Source organism: Anomaloglossus baeobatrachus, chromosome 1, assembly GCF_048569485.1.
Source record: "Anomaloglossus baeobatrachus isolate aAnoBae1 chromosome 1, aAnoBae1.hap1, whole genome shotgun sequence".
In the NCBI taxonomy this organism is placed as follows: Eukaryota; Metazoa; Chordata; class Amphibia; order Anura; family Aromobatidae; genus Anomaloglossus; species Anomaloglossus baeobatrachus.
In genome coordinates this window covers 804,892,260-804,906,622 of record NC_134353.1, presented here as the reverse complement: position 1 = coordinate 804,906,622, position 14,363 = coordinate 804,892,260, and the positions used below count along the sequence as shown (strand labels likewise).

General features: G+C 41.1%; 1 protein-coding gene across 1 annotated transcript in view; it reads left to right on the top strand.

Moving 5' to 3' along the window:
- The window catches only part of FER (FER tyrosine kinase), a 369,513-nt gene extending 359,589 nt beyond the window's left edge, over positions 1-9,924 (top strand). Inside the window, exon 21 of the mRNA XM_075325025.1 lies at positions 2,209-9,924. Within this exon, the coding sequence (XP_075181140.1) occupies positions 2,209-2,351 (143 nt within the window). The 3' untranslated portion in view covers positions 2,352-9,924. The remainder of the gene's footprint in view (positions 1-2,208) is intronic.
- The last annotated feature ends 4,439 nt before the right edge of the window (positions 9,925-14,363 follow it).

Here is a 14,363-nt window from a genome sequence, read left to right as displayed (position 1 = left end):
TGCATGCAGCGATTTTTTTTTACTTTGGATCACGCAGTCCGAGGAAAAAAAAGGACATGCACTGCTTCATAGAAAACAATGGTCCAAGTGTGATCCGATGTTTTGCCAGATAGCACTAGGACCAAAAATACGGTTGTCTGAACGAGCCCGATGGGTCTCCTTACATCTGCGTATAAATATACCGAGTGCAATGTGAGAATAAAATCACTCGCACCAATGTTATTCAATGAAGCAGTGTTCATCTGCTAGGTTTCCCTCAGCTGGAACTGGGCTGAAGAAAAAATCACAGCATGCTGCGTATGACTGTGTATTTCAGATGAGTCGCCAATGCAAGCAATTGGGTGCGAGAGAAAAAAAATCAGACGGCACACGGGCCATCCGTGTGGCGTCCAACATTTACTCACTCATCTTAAAAGGAACCTGTCACCAGAATTTTCGCAATTAAACTAAAAGTATCCCCTTCTGCAGCTCCTGGGCTGCATTCTAAAAAGGTTCATCTTGCTACTAGACCCCCTTTCAGACCTAAATAAACACTTTATAAAATCTTACCTTTTGGTATGCTAATGATGTTTTCTGGCCACTGGGGTGGGCTGTTTTTCGTCCGTTATTCCCCCTCCCGCCGCTGTTTGCCGTCCCCCATTGTTCATTTACATACATGAGGCCGCCGCCCTCATGTAACGCAGTGCTCCTGAGTTCTCGCGCATGCCCAGTGGCACTATTGCGGGACTGAGCATTGTGCAAATTGCGAGCGCTTGTGAGGTTATTGCGCAGGCGCGAGATTATGGGCGGCGCTGGAATGTCATCACCAGCGTCATCCAAGTACCCACCCATCTCGTGCCCACGGTAATAAGTAACGTGGATGATATGGCCAGCGCTAGCGCATAACGGTGGAGGTAGAGAGAAAAGCGCGGGCACGAGATTATGGGTGGCGCTGGAATGTCATCACCAGTGTCATCCAAGTACCCGCCCATAATCTCGTGCCCGCGCTTTTCCCTCTGCCTCTACCGTTATGCAGAGGCTCCATAGTCTTTGTCAGAATCGGAGAACGTGTGGGAAGTGCTGGAGTACATTAAACCTGGTGGGAAATTATTTTTTCATGTGACAAGTTCCATTTAAGTTTGGTTGAGGATAGAAAAAGCTATGGGTTTCTTTGCAGGTCCCTTAGTTTCAGTGAAGGGAAACCTTACTGCTACAACATACTAAGACATTTTGGAACATTGTATGCTTCCAACTTTCCGTTCCAGTGTGTCTGTACTTCAATGCACAAAACAATGTCTATGAAATTGCATTTAGATGAGCTTGGTGTGACAGAACTTGACTAGCTCATGGAGACCTAACCTTCATCCCATCAGACTGCTTCGGGATGACCTTGAGAGGAGATTGCAAGCAATTCAGGGGTTGTTTTTATTCAGTCTCCAAAAAATTGGAAGAAAATGCGATATAAAAATATTATGTAGCCCAAAATGTTACTAATAGAAACTTCAACTCATCGTGCCAAAAACAAGTCCCCAATCAAGTTGGTCAGTGGAAAAATGGGAAGATTCCATGTTACTAATGCTCAAAAGTTCTGGCAAATCAACATTGCTCCCAAAAACGAATTAACAAATGTGCATGTTCCCAATGCCAAATTACCCTTTACTTCTTAGGCTTCCAGTGTGCACAAACTGTTGTCAATATTCAAGTCTGTAGCATTCCTGCTGAGGGTAGTACCCACTTAAAGAGGTTGTCCATGATTTAGTAATTGATGACCTATGCTTTGGATAGGTCAGTATAGGGATTACTGTGAAGGTCTGACAATGCTTTGATAAGCTAAAAACTGCTCAAGCAGTGACCTGGGACAAAACAATACACAGGCAAAAACCACAGCATCATATTCCTTAGTGATTGTGGCTGGGTCCTGCATTTTATCTCCAATTCAAGTGAATGTACTACAGTGATTGGCCACGGCCACTAAGGACTGTAAGGGGCCGCGGGGTTCAACCTGTGCTTCGCTTAGTTCTAGTTGCTGCTGGGGCAGGTTTCAGCTAGGAAAGCCCATATAAGAGGTCAGTTTGGACACGAAGAGAGGCATTAAATTAAATTAGGACCCAATTGAGAGTTACACCTTGGCGTGGTAACTGGGCTTAAGTAAATTTTGTCCATTTTGATTTACTGTAGAAAGATCAGTTAGATGTTCTCTCATGTTCTTGTCATTTCCTTTACATGCAGGTTATCGGATGTCTGCTCCACAGAAGTGCCCAGAGGAAGTATTCAAAATCATGCAGCGATGTTGGGAGTATAAGCCAGAAAATCGGCCAAAGTTTATTGAGATGCAAAAAGAGCTTTCTTCAATCAAAAAGAAAATTACATAGTACCTAATTCACTGACGGACACTTACCTTGTAGCATAGTAGTTCAGTCTGGCATTTTCGTTAAGCACATTTACCAAATGCTGCCGTCATCTTGTCTAGTGAATCTGCATGTGCCTTTCTTACTGAACAACACCATCGTCATCACCTGAAATCTTACACATTAGGGGAGGTTTATCAAGCATTAAAATTCTAGTGCAATTTGTGCCAAAAAATCCTGTCTGTTATGGTCTGCACATATGTGTAATGTGTATTAGACACACTCTGCTCCTTGTATGACAAGGAGGCATGGCTTAGAATAAGTGGGGAGTAGGCTAACATGGAAAAAACCTGTGCACATATAAAGCCAAGCAATTTAGACTAGACATTCTATAGATGCCATGATAAATTTGGCCCATTTTCAGACTATCCAGTCTAGTTTGCACTGTATAAGAATTGGACAGCATTGATAAATCTTCCCATTGTCTTCTGAATGTGCGATTCATGTCATATTATGGTGCACAGATTTTTTTACCTTCATTTTAGAAGCCTCTGTATCCTTAGAAAGTGCATCCTTAAGTCTCTTTATATCACTTTATTGACACGTTGTAGGAAATAATGAGTTTTCACTGTAGACAATGGCGCACTATCGATTGAACACATCCATTATTGGAAGTTCTGAAACGTTGGAGATTTATACTTTCTACTTTATTGCAGGAATTTTCCTTCCTGACCATAGATACAGTATAGCTAGTTATTCTGGGCCAAATATAATGCTGAAAACCCTATTTATGTTGTGCACTTTTTATTTTAGATGCAATAACCTTGGTTAACCCAAGGCCAAAGATACTATTTTGTTGACTACATTACCTGAATTTATCTCCACCTAGATTAAAAAAAAAAATACAAAAAACACCCCATATGATATAGAAGCTGGGGTTGACCCACAGTTACCACTTACATAGGATAAGGGTCACGTGTCTGATCGCTGGGACCCCCCGCAGATCGGATAATATGTCTCCTGTGTGCTATTCAAACACACGACGACCGTTCTCGTGGTTGGTGGGACCTCCGATCATCAGACATTTATTCACCCAGCGACTTTGGGTGAATTAACTATCTTTAAACTTTAGACCTCAGGAAAGTTTGCTGTTGGGGAAAAGGGGGTGGGGGGTTGTAAACTTTTAGGTAGAAATGATTGCAAGTTAAGATCACAATGGTTTTTTTGCACATAGTTGTTAAAGCTTCACTTTTATACAACTTTTTGTAGTGAAAACTTGTACAAAAAAGTTAACTTTGAACATTGTGTCCTTTACTTATTTGATCTCAAAGTTGTTTTCTCCTCCAAAGTGAGGATACAGATCTTACTGCTTTCTTCTGGCATGTGGATGGGGTTTACCTGCATCACTTGGATTTCTGGAAAATTCTGAGATGTTAATTGTCATTATCTGAGTTCCCAGAATGCACTACCAATAATCAGAACCCAAAATGTAAAACGATGTATGGAAAAAAAAATAGTTGTAGGTAATTTATCATATTTTTACATACATTTCAAGTTGTGTTCACATTAGCGTTTTGGCTTCCATCACTGGTTGTGACTGTAATGACGTATCGATTTTCAAGTGAATCCCTCCAAATCCCCGTGACTAATCATGGTCTGCTGTTTTCTGTAGGGATACAGTTTTTTTTTTTTTTTTGCAGATTAGCTACACTATTAAAGATGTTAAAACACCAGGAACATGATGGAATCTACCTAAACTTGTAGAATGTGTTGGGCAAAAATAGAGTTTTGCCTATAGTTATGTATGCTTTACATTATCCCAGTACTGTATTAAAATTGGCTGATGGGCACAAACTATTCTCAGCCCTTACTAATTAAATAGTATTATGTAAATAGAAAGTGGTTAGCAACGTCAACTAAACTGTCTGGTAACAGTGACACAATTCCAGATCCGTTTAATTGCTCATCAAAAAAAATGAGAGTAGAAGCGGCAGACAGAGGTTGACAACTTTTGGATTTAATTAAACTAATTACTGCAGTAGTCGCAGCCAAAGAAGCCGCTTCTTCCATATAGGCTGCATGAAAGATGATTTCTTCTGAAGGACAAATCCTATATATGCACCACCTCAAATTGTTACTGCCGTTTGGCACATCCATTGACGTGATTAATCATGCAGGAATCTGTATTTGAAGGTCTAAAATAGCAAGTGTGAAGTGTTCACTATAAATTACGTCTATCTCGGTATGGCTACAGTTTGCTAAGTTTTCTTTTTTTTTCTTTTTTCGTCTTTATCACAGGGCAATGGGTCCCATGTTTTCTGGTATCAATAGGGTTTACCCTGTGTTCTTTGGCTGATTGTCAGAATAACATTAAGTGAGACCATAGCTGTTACATGGAATATCTATGCAATTCCGTATGTAGTCCTGTGTGGCTCTGAGGTTTACGTGTATTTGTCCCTAAAAGTAATATTTGAATATAAAAAGGTATTTTGCCAATTGTGGTTGTAGTTTAGCAACAGCTGGAGAGTTGCAGGTAGAAGGAACACTGCCTTAGGGCTCACGTAGATGTCTGTGCACCATGAACTGCAATGGATGGGACTGGCTGCCAGTCTCCCAACCCAAGCCTAAAAGCTTCATACAGATAGATAAAGCTGTTACGCTCAGGTCTGAAGACCTGTGCCAGTACGTGCCTTGTGGTCCATGCTCGGACCGTGTTGCATGGACATCTGCATGTGCCCTTAGGCAGACGTGCATGATTAAGTTCACACTACATGATTGGAACTGATGTTTTACTGTGGGACTCAAGCTGTCTTGACTTGACTTGAGGTGCCCTCCTAATAGATTGTACTTAATGAAAATTAATGATTTCAACTAAAATGACTGTTCATCAGGTTTCATTCATGAACGATCTTTTCTGAAAGTAATTTCTTTAGACGGATTATTTGTTTGTTACCCAGTATAGTTGAACATGTTTGACCAGGTTAAACATCTGGAAGATCCAATATGTACTGAATTGTGCATGACAACCTTGTGTAACGATCGTTCACCAGACAACCGTCTGTTCAGTGGTTGTTAAACCATCAACTACTTCTGTGTAATGTGTGTGGCCACCTTTAGTACACTTAATAGTTTGGTTATCAGTAAATAGGGAATGATCGTTATAGGTTATGATTGTCAGCAGTGGTTGTCTATTATCTGTGTCTTTCAAAGTAGAATCAAGCTCTAGAATACAAATTCCTGGTTTTCATGACTGCCTTAAAATGGGTAAATATGTTCTAATTTACACAATGGATAGAACTATATTTTAGAAGAGGTAGCAATAATTAACATTTTGAATGTATTAAACTAGTTGTCTGAGTCTTTTTTCCATTGATGGCCTTTTTCTTTTTAGGATGAATATATTATTGGTAGGTGTGCTACGCTTGGCACCCCTGCCAGTCAGTTGTTCCCAGTGACATCGGCTGCTGGAAGATCTCCATTTTTTCAGCAACACAGCTCTGTCAACTGTAAAGTGGCTGTGGCTGGTTACTACATATCGGCCCCCTATTTGAATCAATAGGAGACTGATGAGCAGTACCTGGCCATGGCTACTATACAGTTAACGGAGTTGTGCTGTTCTTGCACCACAACTGAGCACTTCTGACCAGTACCAGAAACAGCTAATTGGTGGAGATGCCGCGTATTGCACCCCCACCGATCAGATATTGATGACCTACCTGAGAATAGGACATCAATGTTCAAGTCATGGACAACCCATTTAAATAAGTTATATTCAGGTAACACTGGGACATTTGAATGAAAATTGGTTTTGTATTTCAGTCCTTGTGTTTTTCCTTTCATTGGCAGCCATTAAAAATAAACATTTAGTGTAACCAGCAGGAATTTTCCTATTTTCATGGCTTCCGTGGTGGCATCCACTGCACCAGTCAATTTAATGATCTAGATTTTCTCTAAATATATAGTTAATTTACAACAGACTTGTCAGTTTGCACGGTCCATCGCCAACACCAGCTTATTGTGAGCTGCGGTAAAGGAAATGTGTTTTGAGGTTATTTTTGCAAATTGTATTAACTACCATAATTAGATTGCCCTTGCTAATACTGTGGTACCTTTATTAGCTCTGCTAATGACTGCGACTTGGGATATTAAGTTGTATGCTTACCTCCAGCCAGAAAAACACGCTTTTACAATCACAATATCCAGTGTTTCATTGTTGCTTTGTATTGTAGTGAGACTGCCATGGAATAAAGGTTTCACAACTAGGACATTATTTAGGACAGATGCCATATTCTCTCTTTACTCACTGTTCTTTCGGGGACCACTGCCTTCAATTAAACACATACAATTCTTGCTTGTATTAAGGAGCCATAATTTATTTTTTACCCATTGCTATGTGTGATATGATCAGTTTGTCTTCTGTTTTCTCCATTGTGTAGGTCTTTTACTTGCTCCCCAAAGGAGCATTTTTTTTAATATATGCATTGTGGTCGAAAAGTCACTTTTACAATTTGGTTACAATAAACATTTTGCACCATTTGCCTCCATGTTGCACTGCCTATTGCTGGCTGCAAAATAAGTGTACGTAAAGAGGTTGTACACTACTTTTACATTGATAGCCTATCCTTAGGATCGGTCATCAATGTCTAATCGGCCGGTGTTCTGACACGTGGCACTCCCACTGATCAACTGTTCTCAGTGACTGTGGCAACAGTGGGACATGCTCAGTGTACTGCACATTCGCCTACTATTGATTAGAATGGAAGGTGGATGTGCAGTATCTGGCCGCAGCTGCTTTCAGGTGGCAGGACAGCTCCGGGACTGACACTGAGAACCGCTGATCGGCGAGATTACGGGGTGTCAGACCCCGGTCCATCATAGATTGATGACTTCTCCTAAGGATAGGCCATCAATGTAAAAGTAGTGGACAACGTCTTTAAGAACCCTTCAATGAGCTCTTTCTGAAGGACAGTTTTCACCTCTTTTATCTGTATTATTCTGGGCTCCTATGTGCTGAACTCTCTCATGTGAGCGAGTTAATTGAAAAATTTCAGTTAACTCATTCTGCAGCAAGCAATGTGCAGGAAAAAGTGTGTAAAAGTCAAATAGTGCAACATTTTGATTGAAACAAAATTGCAAAAATATTTTTTTGCCTTGAATGCATGTATTTAAATAAAAAAAATTCTTGAAAGTGATTTCCCAGGCTGTGAAGAAAACTTTAACTACAGACTGCTGAATTGACTCAGTGCGGTGTGCTACTTTATGCTTAGTCCTGAGGATGAGCAAATCGCTTCTTGCATCCACGATCCAGGCCAATGCAAACCTTGGACAGGATCTGCACAAATTTCCTTACCCTTTGGGATCCCAGGCTCAGCTTATGATTTGTGGCTGGCGTATTGTCACGTGCACCGTGGACTGGGGTTGAACAAAGTGGTATGCTCATCTCTATTCCAATAAAGGGAACCTGTAACTTGAAAAAAAAAACAAAAAAACATTTTAATCTGCAGATATGGGGTTAAACTACAGGTTAATAGCATTGGGAACCTGCCTGGCATCTGCACATTGAACCTTGCTGAGCAAGGGGCATGTTTACAGCCACCGCTCTCCATACACAGACTGAACCTGCACTGCCCCGATGACTGAAGCTCAAACGCTGCCAGGAGCATTAAAGTTCTTTTCCTCCCAGCAGTGGGGTTCAATGTGCAAGCGCTGGGCAGGGTCCAAGTGCTATTAACCTGCAGATTAACCCCTTGTCTCCAGGTTTGTGATAGGTTTTCTTTAAATACTACATCTACTGTGTCAATTGTCATTCAGCTTTCCATCTTTAATGCACCCTATGCAATACTAGTGTTATGAAGCTTGGGGCCTTTGGCCGGCTGCTCCTTCTGCACACACGCATTTCAAAAAGACATTAGCTTCATTCGTGCGCTGCTAATATTAAATTTGTAGATATATATTTAAAGCACACCTTTAGTTAGAACTACGTGTATGCAGTTTGACATGTAGAAGGATCTTTGCCATATTGAGGACGCTATGATAATACAGACGACCTGCTGCAGCCTCACACTGCAAGAGAATGTGACCGTATCCATTTTCTATGCTCTGGACCCACTCCTAGACCTTGTAGGAGAAAGTGAGGGTAGGAGACTCCAGCTTCTGTTGTTCTTTGTCTAACAGTTTATTGCTTGCACACAATCCTAGAGAGATTATGAATAAAGGGAGAAATCAGCTACAGACCTGGCATAAAGCCTCCAGTAGTAATTACTCATGATACAATGTGTTTATAGCAGGCAGATTGTCACCTCCTTACCCCTCCTGTGTTATACGATCTTCCATAAAAGCTGTCCAAGAGAAAATGGTTCAAGGCAAACTGCTCATTTACTTCTGTGTGATTTCTATGAATGTGACATGTATGGATGTGAATGAACTGTGTTTTCAACATGAAAGAATAGCTGTCATTACTTCAAGTAGAACAGTTATCCATACTACATATTTGTTCTTACTGTTCTGTAATCCACCAATATAATGAAAACTGTGCAACCGAGAGGTAAATGCAATGCATAATCCTTAAAAGTCCTCTCTTTTTCCTTCTTTGAGCCTAAAGTTAAAAGATTTCTCCATCCTTGTGACATTGATGGTTTATGCTTTGGATCCTGTTGCATTGTATGGGAGCTAAGCTGCAGATCTCTTCTGTTACAGCTTTGTTCACGGTTTTCTCTTGACCACAATTGATGCAGCAGTCTGGAGTTGGACCCCTATCAATCTTATATTGATGATTTATCCTTAGAGTAAGTCCACAATATCGCAAGGTTGGGTAACCCATTTAAGAAAAAAAGATCAGTACTGCATATCTCTGGGTTCCAATAATCTGGGCTGATCTACAGCCCTGTATGGTCACGGATGTACTCGGTGTCTCTCTTGTAAGTACACCCACTGTTTTTTCTTAAAATCCAGGACTTTTATTTATTTATTTTTTATTATAGGCATAAGAACAGATAGTTGACAACTACCTACCTGTTCTTGGCGGCACCAATATCTGCTGGCACCAAGCAGTCTCAGAGCACTCATGGTGGCAATTATGCGGCTTCCACAGATGTCACATCGGCAGAGCAGCTTCTTCTCTTCCACTCTGCTCTGTTGACTGGGTGTGACTGCCAGTGTTATACTGATTGTGGGAAAAGGCTGGAAAGACAAAAGGCGCAGATAGGGTCTTATCCAGGTGGGACCTGATAAGAAATAGGAGAAACTGCTTACCTGGAGTAGTTGGGTAAGGGGTACTTCACACACAGCGAGATCGCTGCTGAGTCACGTTTTTTTTTTTTACCTCATTAGCGATCTCGCTGTGTGTGACACTGAGCAGCGATCTGGCCCCTGCTGTGAGATCGCTGCTCGTTACACACAGTGCTGGTTCGTTTTTTTATTGTTGCTCTCCCGCTGATAAGCACACATCGCTGTGTGTGACAGCGAGAGAGCAACAATCCTGAATATGAAGGGAGCAGGAGCCGGCGTCTGACAGCCTGCAGTAAGCTGTAACCAAGGTAAACATCGGGTAACCAAGGTGGTCACCCGATATTTACCTTCGTTACCAGCCTCCGCAGCTCTCACGCTGCCAGTGCCGTCTCCTGCTCCCTGCACACGCTAAGCTAAGCGGTGTGCGCTGGTAACTAAGGTAAACATCGGGTAGCCATACCCGATGTTTACCTTAGTTACCAGTGTCCGCAGCTTCCAGACGCCGGCTCGGTGCAAGCGCAACGTCGCTTGCACGTCGCTGCTGTCTGGGGGCTGGTCGCTGGTGAGATCTGCCTGTTTGACAGCTCACCAGCGACCATGTAGCGATGCAGCAGCGATCCTGACCAGGTCAGATCGCTGGTCGGATCGCTGCTGCATCGCTAAAGTGTGAAGGTACCCTACGTCACAACCACTGTATAGAGTATATAATCACAGTAGACAGCTGCAGCAGTCCCCATCAATAGTAATCAACCATGGAGAGGAAAGAAAGGGGTTAAATTCACACTACCGCACAAATGAAGGCTTGAAGTTGAAGAAAGTTGTTTTATTTCTATGGGTTTTGGAGTCACAGCTCATTCATTAGGAAAAATTACAAAGGCTACATCTGTAAAAACTCCTGATGAAGGTGCTGTGACTCAGAAACCTTCAAGCCTTCATATGTATGGCAGCTCAGATTTAACCCCTTTCTTTCCTCTGCATGGTTAATGTCATACTGATTGACAGCCAACTTCCAGCTGCCTAACTGCAGAGAGCGGGCTGTCAATCAACATGACATCAGCAGTGATGTCCCATGGATAGAACAGGCCGGAAGAGTTAATAACTATCTGTTTGTTAGCTTTTAGGCCCATAGCAAAACAAAAAAAGTCTTGGATAACCCCTTTAATTGATGTCCTGCTTAACTTGTGAATGTGCTGAGTGCAGCAGTGATTGTTAGGAGCCTCTGGTCTATTCAGGTGAGTTGAACGCAGTATTTTGAAGCAACGATCTAAGTTTTCCCTGTTCCTTAGACTTCTAACACATGGATAATGTCTCGTCACTGCAGTGAACTCACTGTTTATATTACTCAGTTTGTGAGTAATTCTAAAGAAGTTTAAAATAACATGGCAAGAGTCATGCCAGCACTTTAAGGAAAATGTCAGCAGGTTTTTGCTTTGTATTCTGAGAGCACCATGTTGTAGGGGCAGAGACTCTATTTTTAGGGATGGGTCACTTACTGAGGTGTGTTTTGCTGCTTAAATGCAATCTCTGTTTTATCAGCAGGAAATTATCACTACTGGACAACTGGCGTCATGATTCCTAGTCTAACCATGCACTGATTTGCAGCTTTATGTCACTATACAATATACACAGAAAGCTGTGGTGTGAGCAGGGTTACACACAGCTCAACATCTTAGCTCTGCTAGATCTGCAAAAGAAAAAACTGTGACTATATCACAACTACTGAACCCAGTAAACTAAGTGATACATTGCTGGAATTAAGGTCTCTGTCCTCAGTGTGGGCACAATACATAGCAAAAAAAATAAAAACAGATTTCCTTTAATAATCTAGACTAATAGCTTAAAAGTGCATCACTCCCTTTGCAGGTGTTCCTTATTAACAAGGCATAGGTGCAAGATGACAACTTAGGGACCAAATGTTAATCGGTTCTGTTAGTATGTGTAAGATTGTCTTTGTTACTTTAGTATGGTAGTCTCATATATGGATTTCAGTCTCCCCTCTCTATTACTGTCACAATATGTATTAAAGGGAATTTGTCAGATGATTTTGTAGTAAAACACTGTTATTAAATAGTGCTCAAGGAGACCTTTCAGGATCAGTAAAGGCCACGTCTCACTAAGCAACATTGCCAGCAACATCGCTGTTGAGGCACGACTTGCTAGCGATGTCGCTGTGTGTGACATCCAGCAACAACCTGGCCCCTGCTGTGAGGTCGCTGGTTGTTGCTGAATGGCCTGGACCATTTTTTAGTTGTTGCTCTCCCGCTGTGAAGCACAGATCGCTGTGTGTGACAGCGACAGAGCAACAACTGAATGTGCAGGGAGCCAGCTTCTGCGGACGCTGGTAACCACGGTAAACATCGGGTAACCAAGAAGCCCTTTCATTGGTTACCCGATATTTACCTTCTTTACCAGTGTCCGCCGCTCTCACACTGCCAGTGCCGGCTCCCTGCACACATAGCCAGACTACACATCGGGTAATTAACCCGATGTACTCTGGCTAGGAGTGCAGGGAGCCAGCGCTAAGCGATGTGCGCTGGTAACCAAGGTAAATATCGGGTTGGTTACCCGATATTTACTTTAGTTACCAAGCGCAGCGTCGCTTCCACTCGTCGCTGGGGGCTGGGCACTAGTTGCTGGTGAGATCTGCCTGTTTGACAGCTCACCAGCAACCCGTGTAGCGACGCTCCAGCGATCCCTGCCAGGTCAGGTTGCTGGTGGGATCACTGGAGCGTCGCTTAGTGTGACAGTACCTTAAGATTTATTGTTCTACCTTATCCTGCTGTTACCTCCATATAATTCAGTGTCTCCTGCATGCTAGTCATGTGTATGTAAATACAATTTCCATAGTCACTGCACCCCCTCCCACCTCTCAGTGCATTCACTACCACTGCTGGGAGATGGGAGGGGATATGGGTAGGAGCAGCAGTGCAAATTCAGTTCAGATTTACTATCAATGATGCCAGTACCGAGAGGTGAAAGGAGGGAGCAGTGAATATGCAGTTTGTATTTACATATGCTTGACTATTTACTATGTCACACTGAATTCTTCAAAGCTTACAGCAAGATAACAGGAAGAGGGAGAGTTATAAGGCCTTGTGCGCACACTGCTTTTTTTTACGCATTTTTCAGTGGTTTTTGGGTGCTGTTTTGCTCCCAAAACTTTTGTTTTGTTTTGAAGCCTGTTCTTCCCCAGCAAAGTCTATGAGATTTCAGTTTTCCTGTCCGCACGTTGCAGCTTTTTTTTTGACTGCGTCTTTGTTGTGACTACAAAGATGCAGCATGTCCATTCTTTCTGCGTTTTTGTCAGCATTTTTGAGACCTTCCAGTCAATAGATTTGACTTAAAAAATGCACTGGGCAAAAACACGGTAAGAAAATTCAGCAAAAATGCATACCGAGGGTGCGTTTGTTGGGGACCAAAGACGTGCATCTTTGTGGTCACCACAAAGATGCAGCGTGTGCCCATAGCTTAAAAGTTATTCATTCTGAAAGATCTCATTATTCCATATTTAAAAATAACATTATTGTACTGCAAAATCACTTGACTGATTCCCTTTAAGGCTGTAAGTAGGAGAATACCAGTAGTTGAGGGTTATTTTTTGATGTTTTTTTTTTTCTTTCACAAGTCTAAATGGTGATTAAAAATTTTCATACACAAATTTCAGGCAGTAGAACAATATCTCTTGCAGTTTCTAACTAGAGAATCTCTATACGAACTCTGATGATAGAACATGTCACTTTATGTTTGATTTGTGCAAAATATAACAGAAAAAGTTCCATATTCCGCCTTATGAAATTGACACAGTAGGACCCGTAGCAGTTCTTAGGTGCCCTTAAAAAAAGCTCTATACATCTTTGAGGTTGTTTAGGGCCGTAACCCGGTCAAGTGCAAGAAGGTTTAAATGTTATATTGTTTGTCAAGTAAACTTCATTTTCACATAAGTCAAATTGTCGATATGACTTACTGGAAGCTTTTAACCTTTCTCCCAGTCTGTAAAATGTAATGTATCAATATCTAAATATAAGACTACAAATATGGTAGTGTACAACAGGTCAGGGTTGGCCCAGAGCACTTCACTGCTGAGACTTTTCTCATGAGCTTTGCAGTACTTTAACAATGTGTTTCAGAGGTCACTCGATTATAGAAGTTTTTACCTTCTGCCAAAGCCAACCACAGTCTGTGACACGGACAGTAAGCCTTTAATGATGGTTACACTCCTGAGGGACCATGAATGACCAAGAAATAGCAGAAATATCGAATTGCTCACTTTACTATTTGTAAAACTATTATACCATTACTTAAAGTAAATTTTTGTTTTTGTACTTGGATTAAGTACACTATTAGACAATATATAGCAATCATTATGCCAGACCATCAATTTTATTAGAAATATTTTATATTACATTTTGCCATGTGCCCTTGGTGTAACATAACATATATTCCCCTTATGTACCATATTTATATAAATTCTTTTGTACAAAAAATCTTTTTTTTTTAAAAAAAAGTAAGTTTTTAAAACAATCTAAGACTTTGATTCTTGAACTTTTTTTATGGGAATATTAACAACCTTTTTACTTTTATACACCTACCTTTTCCTATTCATCTATGAAAAAAAAAGTATTTGCCTTTAGTATTTGAATAAACTTTCCTATAAAAAAAAAAAATTAAACCTTTAGATTAGCAGCACTGCCTCGTGAAGATAAAACCTTTTTGCATCATGCAAAATTATATGCTTTTTGGTGTTATTTTTTTCAATATCCAAAAATGTCTGATTTTTAAAGACTTGAGATAAGTAGTTGAACCTTTTGA